Source organism: Dipodomys merriami, unplaced genomic scaffold (assembly GCF_024711535.1).
Source record: "Dipodomys merriami isolate MVZ:Mamm:240054 unplaced genomic scaffold, mDipMer1.0.p SCAF_625, whole genome shotgun sequence".
Lineage (NCBI taxonomy): Eukaryota > Metazoa > Chordata > Mammalia > Rodentia > Heteromyidae > Dipodomys > Dipodomys merriami.
In genome coordinates this window covers 81,417-94,427 of record NW_027206208.1, presented here as the reverse complement: position 1 = coordinate 94,427, position 13,011 = coordinate 81,417, and the positions used below count along the sequence as shown (strand labels likewise).

Here is a 13,011-nt window from a genome sequence, read left to right as displayed (position 1 = left end):
GTGTATGTTTTGAAACAAAAGCAAGAAATCTTATGAAATTTAAGTAGAGAACAAAGCTTTATAAAACCTTAGGAACTGTATGAACTCTGGTCATCCTCTTTGTTATCCTATGCTTGAAAATTATGGTGAAAGTTAAGAAGCTAAACATAGTTGTTTTGTGGAAGTATGATCATAACTACAGTGGTCTTAAGGAAAGAGAAAGGTAAACCTTTCCATTCTCGATAGTGCTCACCTTCAAAATTCTTTTTTTATTTTATTTTATTTTTGCATTATCCTTAAGTAGTTGTACAAGTGAGTTCCCATTTAACAAAGCAGTTGTGAAAACAATATATCTTGATCAATGTCACCCCTTCCAAGGTTTACACTCATCCCTCCCTACTCATCCCCTCCCTCACTCTTCTTAATTCTGTAGGATATGCATTGGATTTTCCCCTTCATTTCCCCCTTCCCTTCTCCTCTTCATTCATCTATCCCTTTCCCCTAGACCCCATTGCACCCATTTTGAATACCTGCTTCCTCATATTTTTCTGGACTTTGATTTTGGCTTTCTAAGGAATTACACTATTTGACATCTCCCTTGAATCTACCATATTTTCACAGTTCTTAAGAAAACCAAGCAGTGGTGATAAGAGGTAATGTTCTTTGGATGTATTCAAAATCTGGAAGTATGGATATTAATATTTAATTAGTTGATATATTAATTTGTTGATGAACGAAGTCATATGGAAAAACTTTCTGCTTCTTGGTTGTATTAATGGAAACTTTCTAAGCTATTGGTGGCTTTTTGGCTGGCTAGAGGTTATTTACTTTTCATAGATTTCTGAACTCAGACATAGGAAGTTGAGCAGTCTCCAGAGTCCAAAAAGAGTGGCTGCTTCTGTGCATAGATTGTCATTGGATTTTTTAAAAGGTGCTTTGTGAAGGTCAAATTTAATCTTAGCTTACTGCTCTCCTTTTGTACCTTCCACATCTCTGTGTCTTGTTCGCATGCCAGATCATATTCATCTCTGCTAACCAGCTTTAAATATAGTTCTCTGTCTCTAGGGTACTACATAATGAATTAAAAACTCAAAATCAAAGGAGTCTTATGTGATGCATCTGAACTAACTGGACCAGAGTTCCTGGAGTGAGAGTAGAGATTGGGGATGAGTTGCTAGGCAGACTACATTATGAGTGTTTGTTCATGACAGTGGATATGCCTTTTTCCTTCCTAAGCAAGATATACTTACCTACCATATCTCACAGTGATGTGCTGGCACTTGGGATGCTAAGAAGCAACTTTATTGAGAAGGTTCCTACACTGACTGGTCAGGGCCACAGCACAGGCTCAGGAGCTGACACTGCAACCTTGAGCAGCCCCCATTGTTTGGTTTTTAAATGCAAAATCCATGAGGTTGAGCCTGGTCATGAGCAGGTAACCAATGGTATCTTAACACACAAAGGATTGTACAGTCATGCCACACTACACACAGGTGGCCAATAGGCGGAATTTACTGTAAGTATGTGCAAAAGGCAGGTTTTACCATAAGCAGGTGGTGTTGCCAGTTGGAGCTAGATTGCAACCTGTTTTATGGGTCAGTCTTTAACTCAAAATCAGGGGTGGGTTAGGTTGTTAAGGAAAGGGGGACCAGATGCATTTTTTTTTTCATTCTGGGAACTAGGCCTATCAAGTCTAAAATCCCTAAAACAAAGGCAAAGCTCAAAATGGAATCATACCAGCTGTGGCCCCATCTCAGGGTCCACTTACTTCATCTGAGCCAAGTATTGCAGTATGTCCATAGCAGTTTCAAAGGCCGGAAGATATATGTAGCTAGTTCTGAAAGTTTGTGTAGGTCAGAATTCTGGTGACATGAGGATTCATTCCTTCATATTCAGGAATTTGAACTTCAACCTGAAGGCAGTAGGAAGCCTTTGGAAGTTTCAAGAGAAAAATAATGGGATGTAGAATACCTTTTTAAAAAAGCATCCCTTTGGGTTTTTTCTTTGTCGCTGTTTTTTTTTTTTAATGTACTATGTGATTTTTTTGTTTCTTTTGTATGTTCTTCCCCCCTCCCCCCATGGTATAAACTCTGTTGTCACTGTATTTGACTCCAGTGCCCTGCATTTTATATATACATTTTTCTAATTTGGGGAGGGGAAGGGAAATAACAAAATGCTGAAACAAGGATACAGTTTGTCCCATTGTAACAATGAGATGTACAAGACACTATGTTGAAAACAAACTTTACAGCTTTGGGGGTGGGAAGGGAGGGGTTGGAGAGATGGGGAAGGAAAGAATGGTAGGGGAAAAACAAAGGAGGGGGTAACAATGCTCTATATTACCATACTCATGTAACTGCAAACCTTCTGTATAGTATCTTTACAATAAAAATATATATTCCTTTGCCAGCAATGTGGAGAATGGGTCAGGGTTAGTGTGCTAGGAAGCAGAAAGTCAGGCATACAGAGGATATTGCAAAAGTCTAGTTTAAAAAATGAAAACAAAAGTAGTGCCCATGGAGTTGAAAACACAAATCACGGACATAGCAGGGAATTCCCCTGCTGGGATGCAGTCATTAGTGACCTTCTAGGAAAAGTGGAATAAGGAACCAAGGGAGTCACCTAGATTTCTGACTTGAATGGATTCAGTGTTTCATTATTAAGATAGAGCACTGGAGTGTGACCATGTTTGTTTGGCAAATTTGGGGGATTATGGTGAATTCAGGTAGGGACCTGATAAATTTGAGAAGTTTCAAAGATATTCCAGAGGGGATGTCTGATAGGAAGGGTTGGGAGGAATGGCCAACCGTTCAAACAGGAAATGCTGAGGTGCCATTGCTGACTTGTCCCTTTGATAAGAAGGTAGTTTGGCATTATTACAAACACCAGGGACTCTGTGGCCTTCTTGATTCTTGATTATTATGGTAAAAGTTGAGAAAAGTGACTAAGCCACTTTGGGGAAACAAGATTAGAACCTGAAATAACTTCTTTCAAAGTTTAGCAAAGAACCTGTGATCCTTAACATGAACTTGAGTTTCTGTCCAGTGCTTTTCTTCTTTTGAATGTCCCTCCCAGGCTTCTGGGGAAAATCTCAGCTACTGGACTATTTACAAACTGCATCAATAAAGAGAAGTAAAATGGCACTTTATTAAATACTTTATCTTCACAATAACCCTGCAAGTGTTTCTGTTAATAGGTCCTGCTTTATAGATAGCACAACTGAGCATCTTGATGGTTTGCCTTGTATATACTAAGTAGTAAAATTATAAAGACTTTAAAGCACCAAATCCCATTCTTTTTCTCCTATAAAACACTGACATTTAAAAACCAAAACCAAAATAAACAACAACAACAACAACAACAACAACAAAACAGGCCAGTTAAACCCTTGGGTAAAAGTCATCAATATTTTCATTGAGGAAAAATACTTTCTGGATAGGATGTGACCCCAATGATGTTCATCTTTGAGTCACCCAAAACTTAATTCTACTGGCCATTTTCTTCATCTTCCTGCCTTTACCTCACATCCAACAGTATTCAGACCTGGTGGTTCTGATGATACCCTATCCTAGGCCTACTTAAGATTTTCCACTAGGACACTTTGCTTATAATTTTTCTTTTTCTTCTGCTTCTACCCTTGTTCCTACCTTCTTCAATTCAAATTAATCAGAGGATACTCTAGTTCTAAGGAAGCACAAAGAAGTCAGTCCTCTGTTCAGAAGTCTCCAAAGGCTTCTCAATTCACAGAATATAAACTGTGACTGTCAATGTCTTCTGTGTTCTCGTGGATGATAGTTTCTGTGACCCTGTTATGATTATACTCATTCCTCTTGACTCATACTTGACATTTCACATGTTCTTTTTAGTACTTTCTGCACATCACAGAGCTTTAATCTTTCTGTTCTCTCTTCCTGCAGTATCTTTGTTCCTGTGACTTGTTCCCTTACATTCTTAGGTCTCTGCATGACTATAAGATGATGTCTGTAACAGCATCCTCTATCATGACCTTTCCCTATTCTGCCTAATGGTTCTTGAGAGCATTTTTTTATTTGCATAATTACACTTATGTGTAAGCTGCTGAGAAAACCCCATTCATCCTCTCAAAGCACTAACTGATTCAAGAAATGAATCTGTGGAAGCCATAGTCCTGTCAGAGGGGCAGATAGAGCTATAATCACCTACAAAAATGCAAAGGAAGCCAGGTTCTGGTGGCTTACACCTGTAATCCTAGCTACTCAGGAGGCTGAGAGCTGAGGATCACAGTTCAAAGCCAGCCTGGGCAGGAAAGTCTGTGAGGCTCTTAGCTCCAATAAACCACTAAAAACCCAGAAGTATCTCTGTGGCTCAAGCAGTAGCACACTTGCCTTGAGCTGAAGAGTGCAGGGACAGTGCCCAAGCCCAGAGTTCAAGTCCCACGACCAACTGGAAAAAAAAAAGAATGCAAAGGAGCTGGGTGGCTCATGTCTGTGACTCACACCAGTAATCCTAGCTACTCAGGAGGCTGAGATCTGAGGACTGCGGTTCAAAGCCAGCCCAGGCAGAAAAGTTTGTGAGACTTATCTCCAGTTAACCACCAGAAAAACAGAAGTGGGCTGTAGCTCAAGTGGTAGAGAGCTCACCTTGAGCTGAAGAATTCAGGGACAACACTTAGGTCAAGAGTTCAAGCCCCACCACCAACAAAAACAAACAAACAAAAAAAGAATGCAAAGGAGTGTTTTAGTTTCCCAGCATGGTTTGCATTTGTGGATAACAGTGAAGAGGCATTAGGAAACGTATACACATTTCTCTGGGAAGATGCAGATTTGTTTCTCTGATAAGGATAACAACAATCTTTCCTTCTCATATAGAAGTTACCAGGTCAGGTTTGCCACCTCAGGAGATAGCTCCTAATAGTATAGGTTCTATATTTAACCCAGGCTTCTCTCACATTTGGCATCACTCATATGAACAGCTGAATTTAGGGAACTTATTGAAAAGTTGTCTTGCAGTGTGGAGTTCTGATCCCATAGGAAGAAGACTTTCTTTAGTAATTTAACTTTAGTGAGCTCTGTCTTCTGCCTGTTCTTCCTATGGAAGATTTGAATCTACTGCCATTTTCAGTATATTTTTTTGTTGCTTTTCCCCTAGGATCTTCTATGTCTCTCACGATTCCCAAGACTTGAAGATCTTCAGCTATATTGCTCGAGATGGTGCCAGCAACATTTTCAGGTGTAATGTCTTCAAATCCAAAAAGAAGGTAAAGGAACAGTCATTGTTCATGTATTATTTTCCTCTGATGAACCTTAGGTAAACCCAACAATGACCCATCTCCCCATTGAAGATTTGGAGGTGGCTGTTTTAATGCCAAACATGGGAGACTATCTTTCTAGTCTGTCACTGCTACTATGTAATACAATTTTCTTTTAGTTTTCATCTGAATTTTATACTGTACATATGTACAGTTGGAGAAGGATTAACTATGGATATATAATGTAAAAGAGGAGCACATAGACAGCACTAGGAATTTTTCTCACCTTTGCATGGGCTAGAAAAGATGTATTGCTGTTTTCCAAGGTGACCCATCATCTAAGTCCAAGCAGTAGGATAGTGATTGTCCTGTGTAATGATTTAAGGATGACAAACCTTGAGACTTGAGTAAATGCAACTTTTGCAGTTGTGCAGCAGTATTCTTCCTTGCTATCACTCCTTGCCTAATGCTTTAAATTGGACCCTGGGATACCTTCCAGGAGTTAAGAAACCTAGAATTTAGTCCCATCTTCCTTGTATATAAGGAGGAACAAAGTCAAAATTAGCACTTCCTAAAATATATTCTATAAAACATCATCCAAAACATTTCCTTTTTTTTTTTTTTTTTTGGTTGGATGTGGGGCTTGAACTCTGGGCTTGGGCACTGTCCTTATACTCTTCAGCTCAAGGCGAATGCTCCACTGCTTGAGCCACAGTGCCACTTCCAGTTTTCTAGTGGTTTATTGGAGATAAGAGTCTCACAGACTTTCCTGCCCAGTCTGTCTTTGAACCTCAATCCTTAGATCTCAGCCTCCTGAGTAGCTAGGATTACAGGCATGAGTTATGGGCGCCCAGCTTAAAACATTTCATTAAAGAGAAAAAAGCTTCCCTATTTAAGGTGTTGAGAAGGCTTGAAGTTAAAATCTCTTTAGCCCAGCATTTTGTTAAACTAACATGGCCATGGGGCTATTTTTTAATGTTTTTTATTGTAAAAATAGTGTATGGAGGGGTTACAGTTACATGAGCAAGGTAATGAGTATATTTCCTATCAAGCATTGTTGCCTCTTCCTTTAGTTTTTCCCCTACCATCCCTTCCCTCCCACCTCCACAACTACACTCCCACATACCTCCCTCCCCCACCTAAATTGTGAAGTTTGTTTTTCAGAATAGTGTATTGTACATCTCGTTGTTATAATGGGTCAACCTGTGTCCCTATTTAAACATTTTGTTTTTTCCTTCCCCTCCCCAAATTAGAAAAGTGTATATACAAGATGCAGGGTACTGACATCAAATATAGTGAAAACAGGGGTTATACTGTAAAGGAGGAACATACAAAGCAACAAAAAAATCACATAGTACATTATAAATACGTTAGAAACAATAGCAAGAAAGAAAAACCCACTTGTGTCCCTATCTTGGGTTCATTTCGCTTAACATCATCTTACCTGGTCATATGTACATAGCTTTTGACCTTTTCTGCTTGTCCCAGACAAATAAGGGAAACCACAGGACCTATGTTTCTTTGGGACTGGCTTATTTCACTTAATATAATTTTTTCCAAGTCTTTCCATTTTCTAACAAATGGGGTGATGTCATTCTTTCTGGTGGAAGCATAGAATTCCATTGTGTGTATGTATGTATGTATTTATCGTAGATACATACATACATACATACACACAATGGAATTCTATAGATAGATAAATAGACAAGATAGACTAGATAGATAGATAGATAGATAGATAGATAGATAGATAGATAGATAGATAGACAGATAGATAGATAGACAGATAGATCACATTTTCTTGATCCATTCATCTTCTGAGGGGCATCTGGGTTGGTTCCATATCTTAGCTATGGTAAATAATGCTACAATAAACATAGTTGTGCTGGTGGCTTTAGTGTGGTCTTGTTTGTGATTATTTGTGTAAATGCCCAAAAGTGGGATTGCTGGTTCATAGGGGAGCTCTATGTGGAGTCTTTTCAGGAAGGGCCATTTTTTAAAATGTACTATATGTTAATATTGTTCTATAGATGAGATTTTTCGAAAGCACTGTATTGATAAACCTATGAACCCTTACAGATCTACTGTTCTAGAGACAAACCATGAAGCATGGCTTGCTGTGAGGCCTTCTAACCCACTTCCTGAATATTCCACCTTTGAATCTTTGTGATATCTTTTATGCTTTAAAACAGTTTTAATACATTTATAACTACCTTGTCATTTTAGGGATATAAGAATAATACATGACAGGGTCAAGATTTACTAAAGCAAATGCTCTTTGCTGGGTACCGGTGGCTTATGCCCATAATCCTAGCTACTCAGGAGATCTGAGGACTGTGATTCAAAGCCATCTCCAATAAACTGCTCAGAAAACTGGAAGTGGCACTGTGGATGAAGGGGTGGAGTTCTCCCCTTGAGCTGAAGAGCTTAGGGATAGCACCCAGGCGGAGTTCAAGCCCCAGGACTGACCAAAAAAAAAAAAGCTCTTTGACCTATAATGAGGTTATTTATATCCCAGTAAATCTAATTGAAATTGAAAATTTTCAAAGTGGAAAAGACACAACATAGCAAACATTGTAGCTTAGCAACACAGTATACTCTAGAGTTTGGTTGTTTCCCTCCTGATTGTATGGATGTCTTGGAGCTTTGTTTTGCTGCCTCTGCCCAGCATTGTAAATATATCATGCTGCATATCAGTAGCCCAGAAAAAGATCAAAAGCTTAAATTCAAACTATAGTTCCTATATGTTTCTAGCTTTCACAACATTGTAAAGAAATTAAGTTGAAGCCAGTGCTGTTAATTCATGCTTGTAATCCTAGCTACTCAGGAGGCTGAGATCTGAGGATTACAGTTCAATGACAGCCAAGGCAGGAATTATCTCTAATTAACTATCAAAAAGCTGGAAGTGGAGCTGTGGCTCAAGTGGTAGAACACTAGCCTTGAGCACAAAACTCACAAACAGCACTCAGGCCTTGAGGTCAAGCCTTAGGACAGGCAGACACACAAAAAAAATTAAGTTGAACCATGCTATCTGGCTGTATGTTTATCCTGAGTATATTGAGATTCAGAGAGCTTCAGTGATTTGTCAAGTTCCCATGGCAAGATGATTGTTCATAACCAGGGAGACAAACAGAACAAAAGATTTCAGATTTAAAGAACTTTTTGCATGTCTTTTATTGTAGAAATACTGTACAGAGGGCTTACAGTTATGTGAATAAGGTAATGAGTACATTTCCTATCAAGGATTATTACCTCCTCCTTTGTTTTTCTCCTACCATCCCTTCCTTCCCCGCTTCTCCAACTCCCCCTACCTCCAAGTTGTAAAGTTTGTTTTCAACATGGTGTCTTGTACATCTCATTGTTATAATGGGTCAACCTGTATCCTTGTTTCAGTATTTTGTTATTTCCCTCCCCCCCCCCAAATTAGAAAAATGTTTATACAAGATACAGGGCAATGACATCAAATACAGTGAAAATGGGTTATACTGTGGGGGGAAGAACATACAAAAGAAACAAAAAAATAATATAGTACATTATAAATACGTTCCAAACAATAGCAAGAAAGAAAAAAAAAACATTTGTGTCCCTATCTTGGGGTTCATTTCACTTCACAGAATCTTATATGGTCATAAGTCCATAGCTTTGACCTTTTCTGCTTGTCTTAGACTTATACTTGTTATAGAACAAAAGAATTTTGAGCAAGAAACCTAAGTAAAGGAGGCTATTATACTCTATTTGCCTTGTCATTGGGTCTAGTATAGGCAGTACAGGCATGGTAGGGGTGTCTTGCCAAAAACAGAGTATTAGAAAAATGCCCAAGTAGAACATAGTTTCTGTTGCCCAAGGAGAAGTCATCTAGTTCCAGATCACAACAGTTTGTTTTTGGTTTTGTTTTGTTTTATAGCTCTCAGAGATAATTCTGATCTGTCTTTTCTGTTTTCTCTATTCCTTTTGCCCTCTTCACCTACTGAGCCTGTGGCTCTTCACAGGGCTGGTTGTCAGGCCCTGTACTGGCTTGCTGCCATGCTGCTGAGGGAATTATTTCCAGAAAGGCTAGGGTTATGAGCTCTGGTGCTGCTGAACTATAGGTGGGAGGGCCAGTTTCCAAGCCAAGAAAGATAAATGAATTGTTCAGCAAAGGAAACAGAATTGGGGAGTGGTAGGGAACATGTCCCTGAGGTTTTGTACACAATCCTGGTTAGCCTCCAAATGTGGTGATTTATTTTTTATAAACTACTTCTGGTTTAAAGAGATAATAGCTTGGGAAAGAGTTTTAATTGGCAAATCATTGGCATATTTAAGAGGTTAGGATAAAAGAACTATAGAGCTCAAAGAAATGTGTTTTACAAGAGTATTTCTAGATTGTTAGAGGTCATAAGCCAGCAGACCTGGATGTTCTCCAGTCTTCATATTGATCATAGTGTAGGACAGCCTTGATTAAGTACCTTGCTGTACTATGACTTTGGTCACTGCTGATTCACATCACTTTATGTCTCCCGTGTGTGTATGTACCCATTGCATGCATGTTCCTTGTGACAGAACTCTCACACAGATGTCATGCCTAGTTTATAATTCACCAGGAGGGAAGGACTGTCTCTTCTGCTCTTTAGAGTGCAAGTCAGATGCCTCAACCTTGCCATTGGAAGGTATACTTGCCCCCAACATGATTTTCTTCAGTACCTCTGGTTTCCTTCTAGTCACTCACATGTAAAACTAATAAGGTTTCTGTCTTGGGGATTGGGACCTTGATCTATTTTTTGAGTTGGACTTCTGAGAGAAGCTAGATAACAGAATGTTGCAGCACCTCAACATACTCTTTACTACTCTAGGTGACCCAAGCTGTGTAGTTTTATAAAGTCCAAGAATATCTACTGACCTGTTTTGGTTACTAGCTGTGTGCCTGAGACTTTCAAAATTTTCTGTATGACTGATTTGTTCTCCATCTAAACTTTTGAAGTAGAAACTGTTATGCTTCTCATTTTATAGATGAGAAAGTAGAGTCTTTTTTTGGAGTATAAACATGTATATACTACTTTATGTATTTTTTTAGAACTTAAAGGATGTTTAGTTTACATATAAAAGGAAAAAAATAAGTATTACTTACATTTCCACTTCTACTTTAAGTATTCTTATCAAATTACACTTCCTCAAACTCTAGTAGAAATCACTCTCACTTATGACCAGGGGCAGGGAACTTGCTACACCAACTTTAATGTTCTCTCTACTATCTTTAAAATGCCTGACATATAGTAGCAGATAAATAAAATGACAACTAAGCTACATCCCTAGAGACTACTACCAGCCAACTACACTTGTGGTTGGGCTGCTTCTGCGTGTGGAGCTATTAAGGTGGGAAGAGAAGAGCACTGCTCCAGGATAAATGAGTGCTAACAAGTGAAAGTTAGAGTGTACTGAAAAAAAAATGACATAGGTGCCATATTGCCCTTCACTGAAAGATCATCAAATTTTCCCCTCACATTTTTGTCACATTACTTATGTTAGCTACATTATGATTTCTACAGAAAAACCTAGGCAACTGGTCACTATTTACATTAGCCCACTAAAGGTATCCAAACCAAATCTTAGAATATTATCTGGTAACTAATACTTTACATTCTCTTTAAACATAAAAAATGTTTTGGGATGTATCATTAACCATATTTATAAGATACAAAATATTTGGATAAAAAGCAAGTCATGTTTGTACAATGTACAGATAGTTTATAAGGTGATTTTTAGCACCGTATTTACAATCATCACAGAAACTCAACTACACAGAAACTCAAGTATCTCTTCCAATAAGCACAATGCTGTTTATGGGCTGTGTGATAAATAACATAATATTTAGTATTAATTACACAAAAATATCTTCAAGAATATACTGAATTAAGAAAATAAATTTAAAGAACCACAGGCCAGTAGAGATCTATTCTTCGTTTTGCTCTGGCTAAATTTTTTTTTTATTGTGAAAATACCGTACAGAGGGGTTACAATTACATGAGCAAGGCAATGAGTACATTTCTTATCAAGCATTGTAGCCTCCTCTTTTGTTTCCCCTTCCCATCCCTTCCCATCTCCCCATCTCCTCCCCCACACCCTTTCTGCTCCCCCACCCCTGCACCAAAGTTGTAAAGTTCACTTTTTGACATAATGTCTTGTACATCTCATTGTTGCAATGGGTCCACCTGTATCCCTATTTAAACAATTTATTTTTTTCCCTTCCCCTCCACAAATTATACCAACATCAAATACAGTGAAAACAGGGGTTATACTGTGGGGGAGGGACATACAAAACAACAAAGAAATATCTTATAAATATTTTAAGATGGAATATATTGAGTGTTATACTGGCAAAAGATGGAAGTACATTATGTTAAAGGGGGAATATCACTTTTAACTAAAATTTTATAACATTTATAACTGCTATTAAAAAGTAGACAAGATTCTTTTACATTAACATAAATAAAGTATTTCAGATTTAAAGAAGCTTAACACTTATCAATCAAGAGTGTAAAATGATCATTCAAATTATAAAGGCACTGCAAATATCAATTTACAAATGAAAAAACTGAATATTCAAGTTTAAATTGCAGCAAATCACTAATAATTGAACTGAGTTTTAAAAACCAAGGCCTTTTTGAACTGCAAGGTGTTTCTACTCAGTATACAGTAAATTTGTTCAAAATTTTATCTAGACCTTTTAAATAAGAGAAGATTCTAATGAGAGAGCTGAGTATTAGAAATGGTTCAGGATGCTAACAAACTATAAGCTTACTAAAAACCGCTGATTTCATTTTATCCTTCATTTACAAAACAAGTTAAGCAAAACAATCTCAGTGATGGTAAATGCATCTAATTATTTATTTAGACATATAAGGACTTACACTAAGTTTTTATAAGCTGGTGAACACTGACAAATTTTTTCTACCACAGAACTATAACCACACATTCCCAGATAGTATAAATATATGGTTGAGCTAACATTAATACACATCACCCCTTTATCAATTATGTAATAAGACAAATTATTGTAGTAGGAAGACCCCTACTCAGGCAGGCAAGCCCACCTAGTCATCTGCAGTGACAGAGCCCACCACAACAAAATTGTTAATAAAGAAGCAACTCTATTGAGAAAGTTCCTCCACTGACTAGCCAGGGCTGCAGTACAGGCTCAGGAGCTGATACTGTGACCGTGAGTGGCCCCCAGTCTTTAGTTTTTAAAGGCAAAATCCATGAGGTCAAGCCTGGTCATGCACAGGTGACCAGTGGGGTCATACCAGACCACACACAGGTGGCTAATAGGCGAATTTTACTGTAAGCATGTGCAAAAGGGAGGGTTTACTGTAAGCACGTGGTATCGCCAGTTGGAGCCATATTATAACTTATCTGTTTTATTGGTCAGTCCTTAACAGAACAATCAAGGTGGGTTAGGTTTTTAAGGGAGGGGGACCTAGAGGCATTCTTTCCATTCCAAGAACGGGGCTGGTTGGAACCAAGGTCTAGTTAATCTTGGTTAAAGGTTTTTTTTAAAATCCCTAAAACAAAAGCAAAGCCTGGAAAAAAGCTATACCAGCTCAAGTCTCCTCTCAGGACCTACTTCATTATGAAGTATCTAAATATTGTTACACAGCTCAAAAGGCTTATAAAAGATATCTGCTCAATTTCATTAGGAGAAACCCATTTTTTGTTTTTTGTTTGTTTGTTTGTTTTGCAAAAGAGGCTGGAAGGAAAAAGAGAAAAAAATCACACTTCAAACAAAAATAAGGTGGTAAACAACTTCTAAGTATGGAAAAAATATAATATCA

At 38.0% G+C, this 13,011-nt stretch overlaps 1 protein-coding gene across 7 annotated transcripts in view; it reads left to right on the top strand.

Annotated features, from left to right (window-relative positions):
• LOC138815135 (carboxyl-terminal PDZ ligand of neuronal nitric oxide synthase protein) overlaps positions 1-13,011 on the top strand; it is a 342,848-nt gene that overhangs the window by 270,563 nt on the left and 59,274 nt on the right. For all 7 annotated transcript variants that reach the window (XM_070004399.1, XM_070004398.1, XM_070004392.1 and 4 more), the window contains exon 5: positions 5,107-5,215. In XM_070004399.1, coding sequence (XP_069860500.1) covers positions 5,107-5,215 — 109 coding nt within the window. The remainder of the gene's footprint in view (positions 1-5,106; positions 5,216-13,011) is intronic.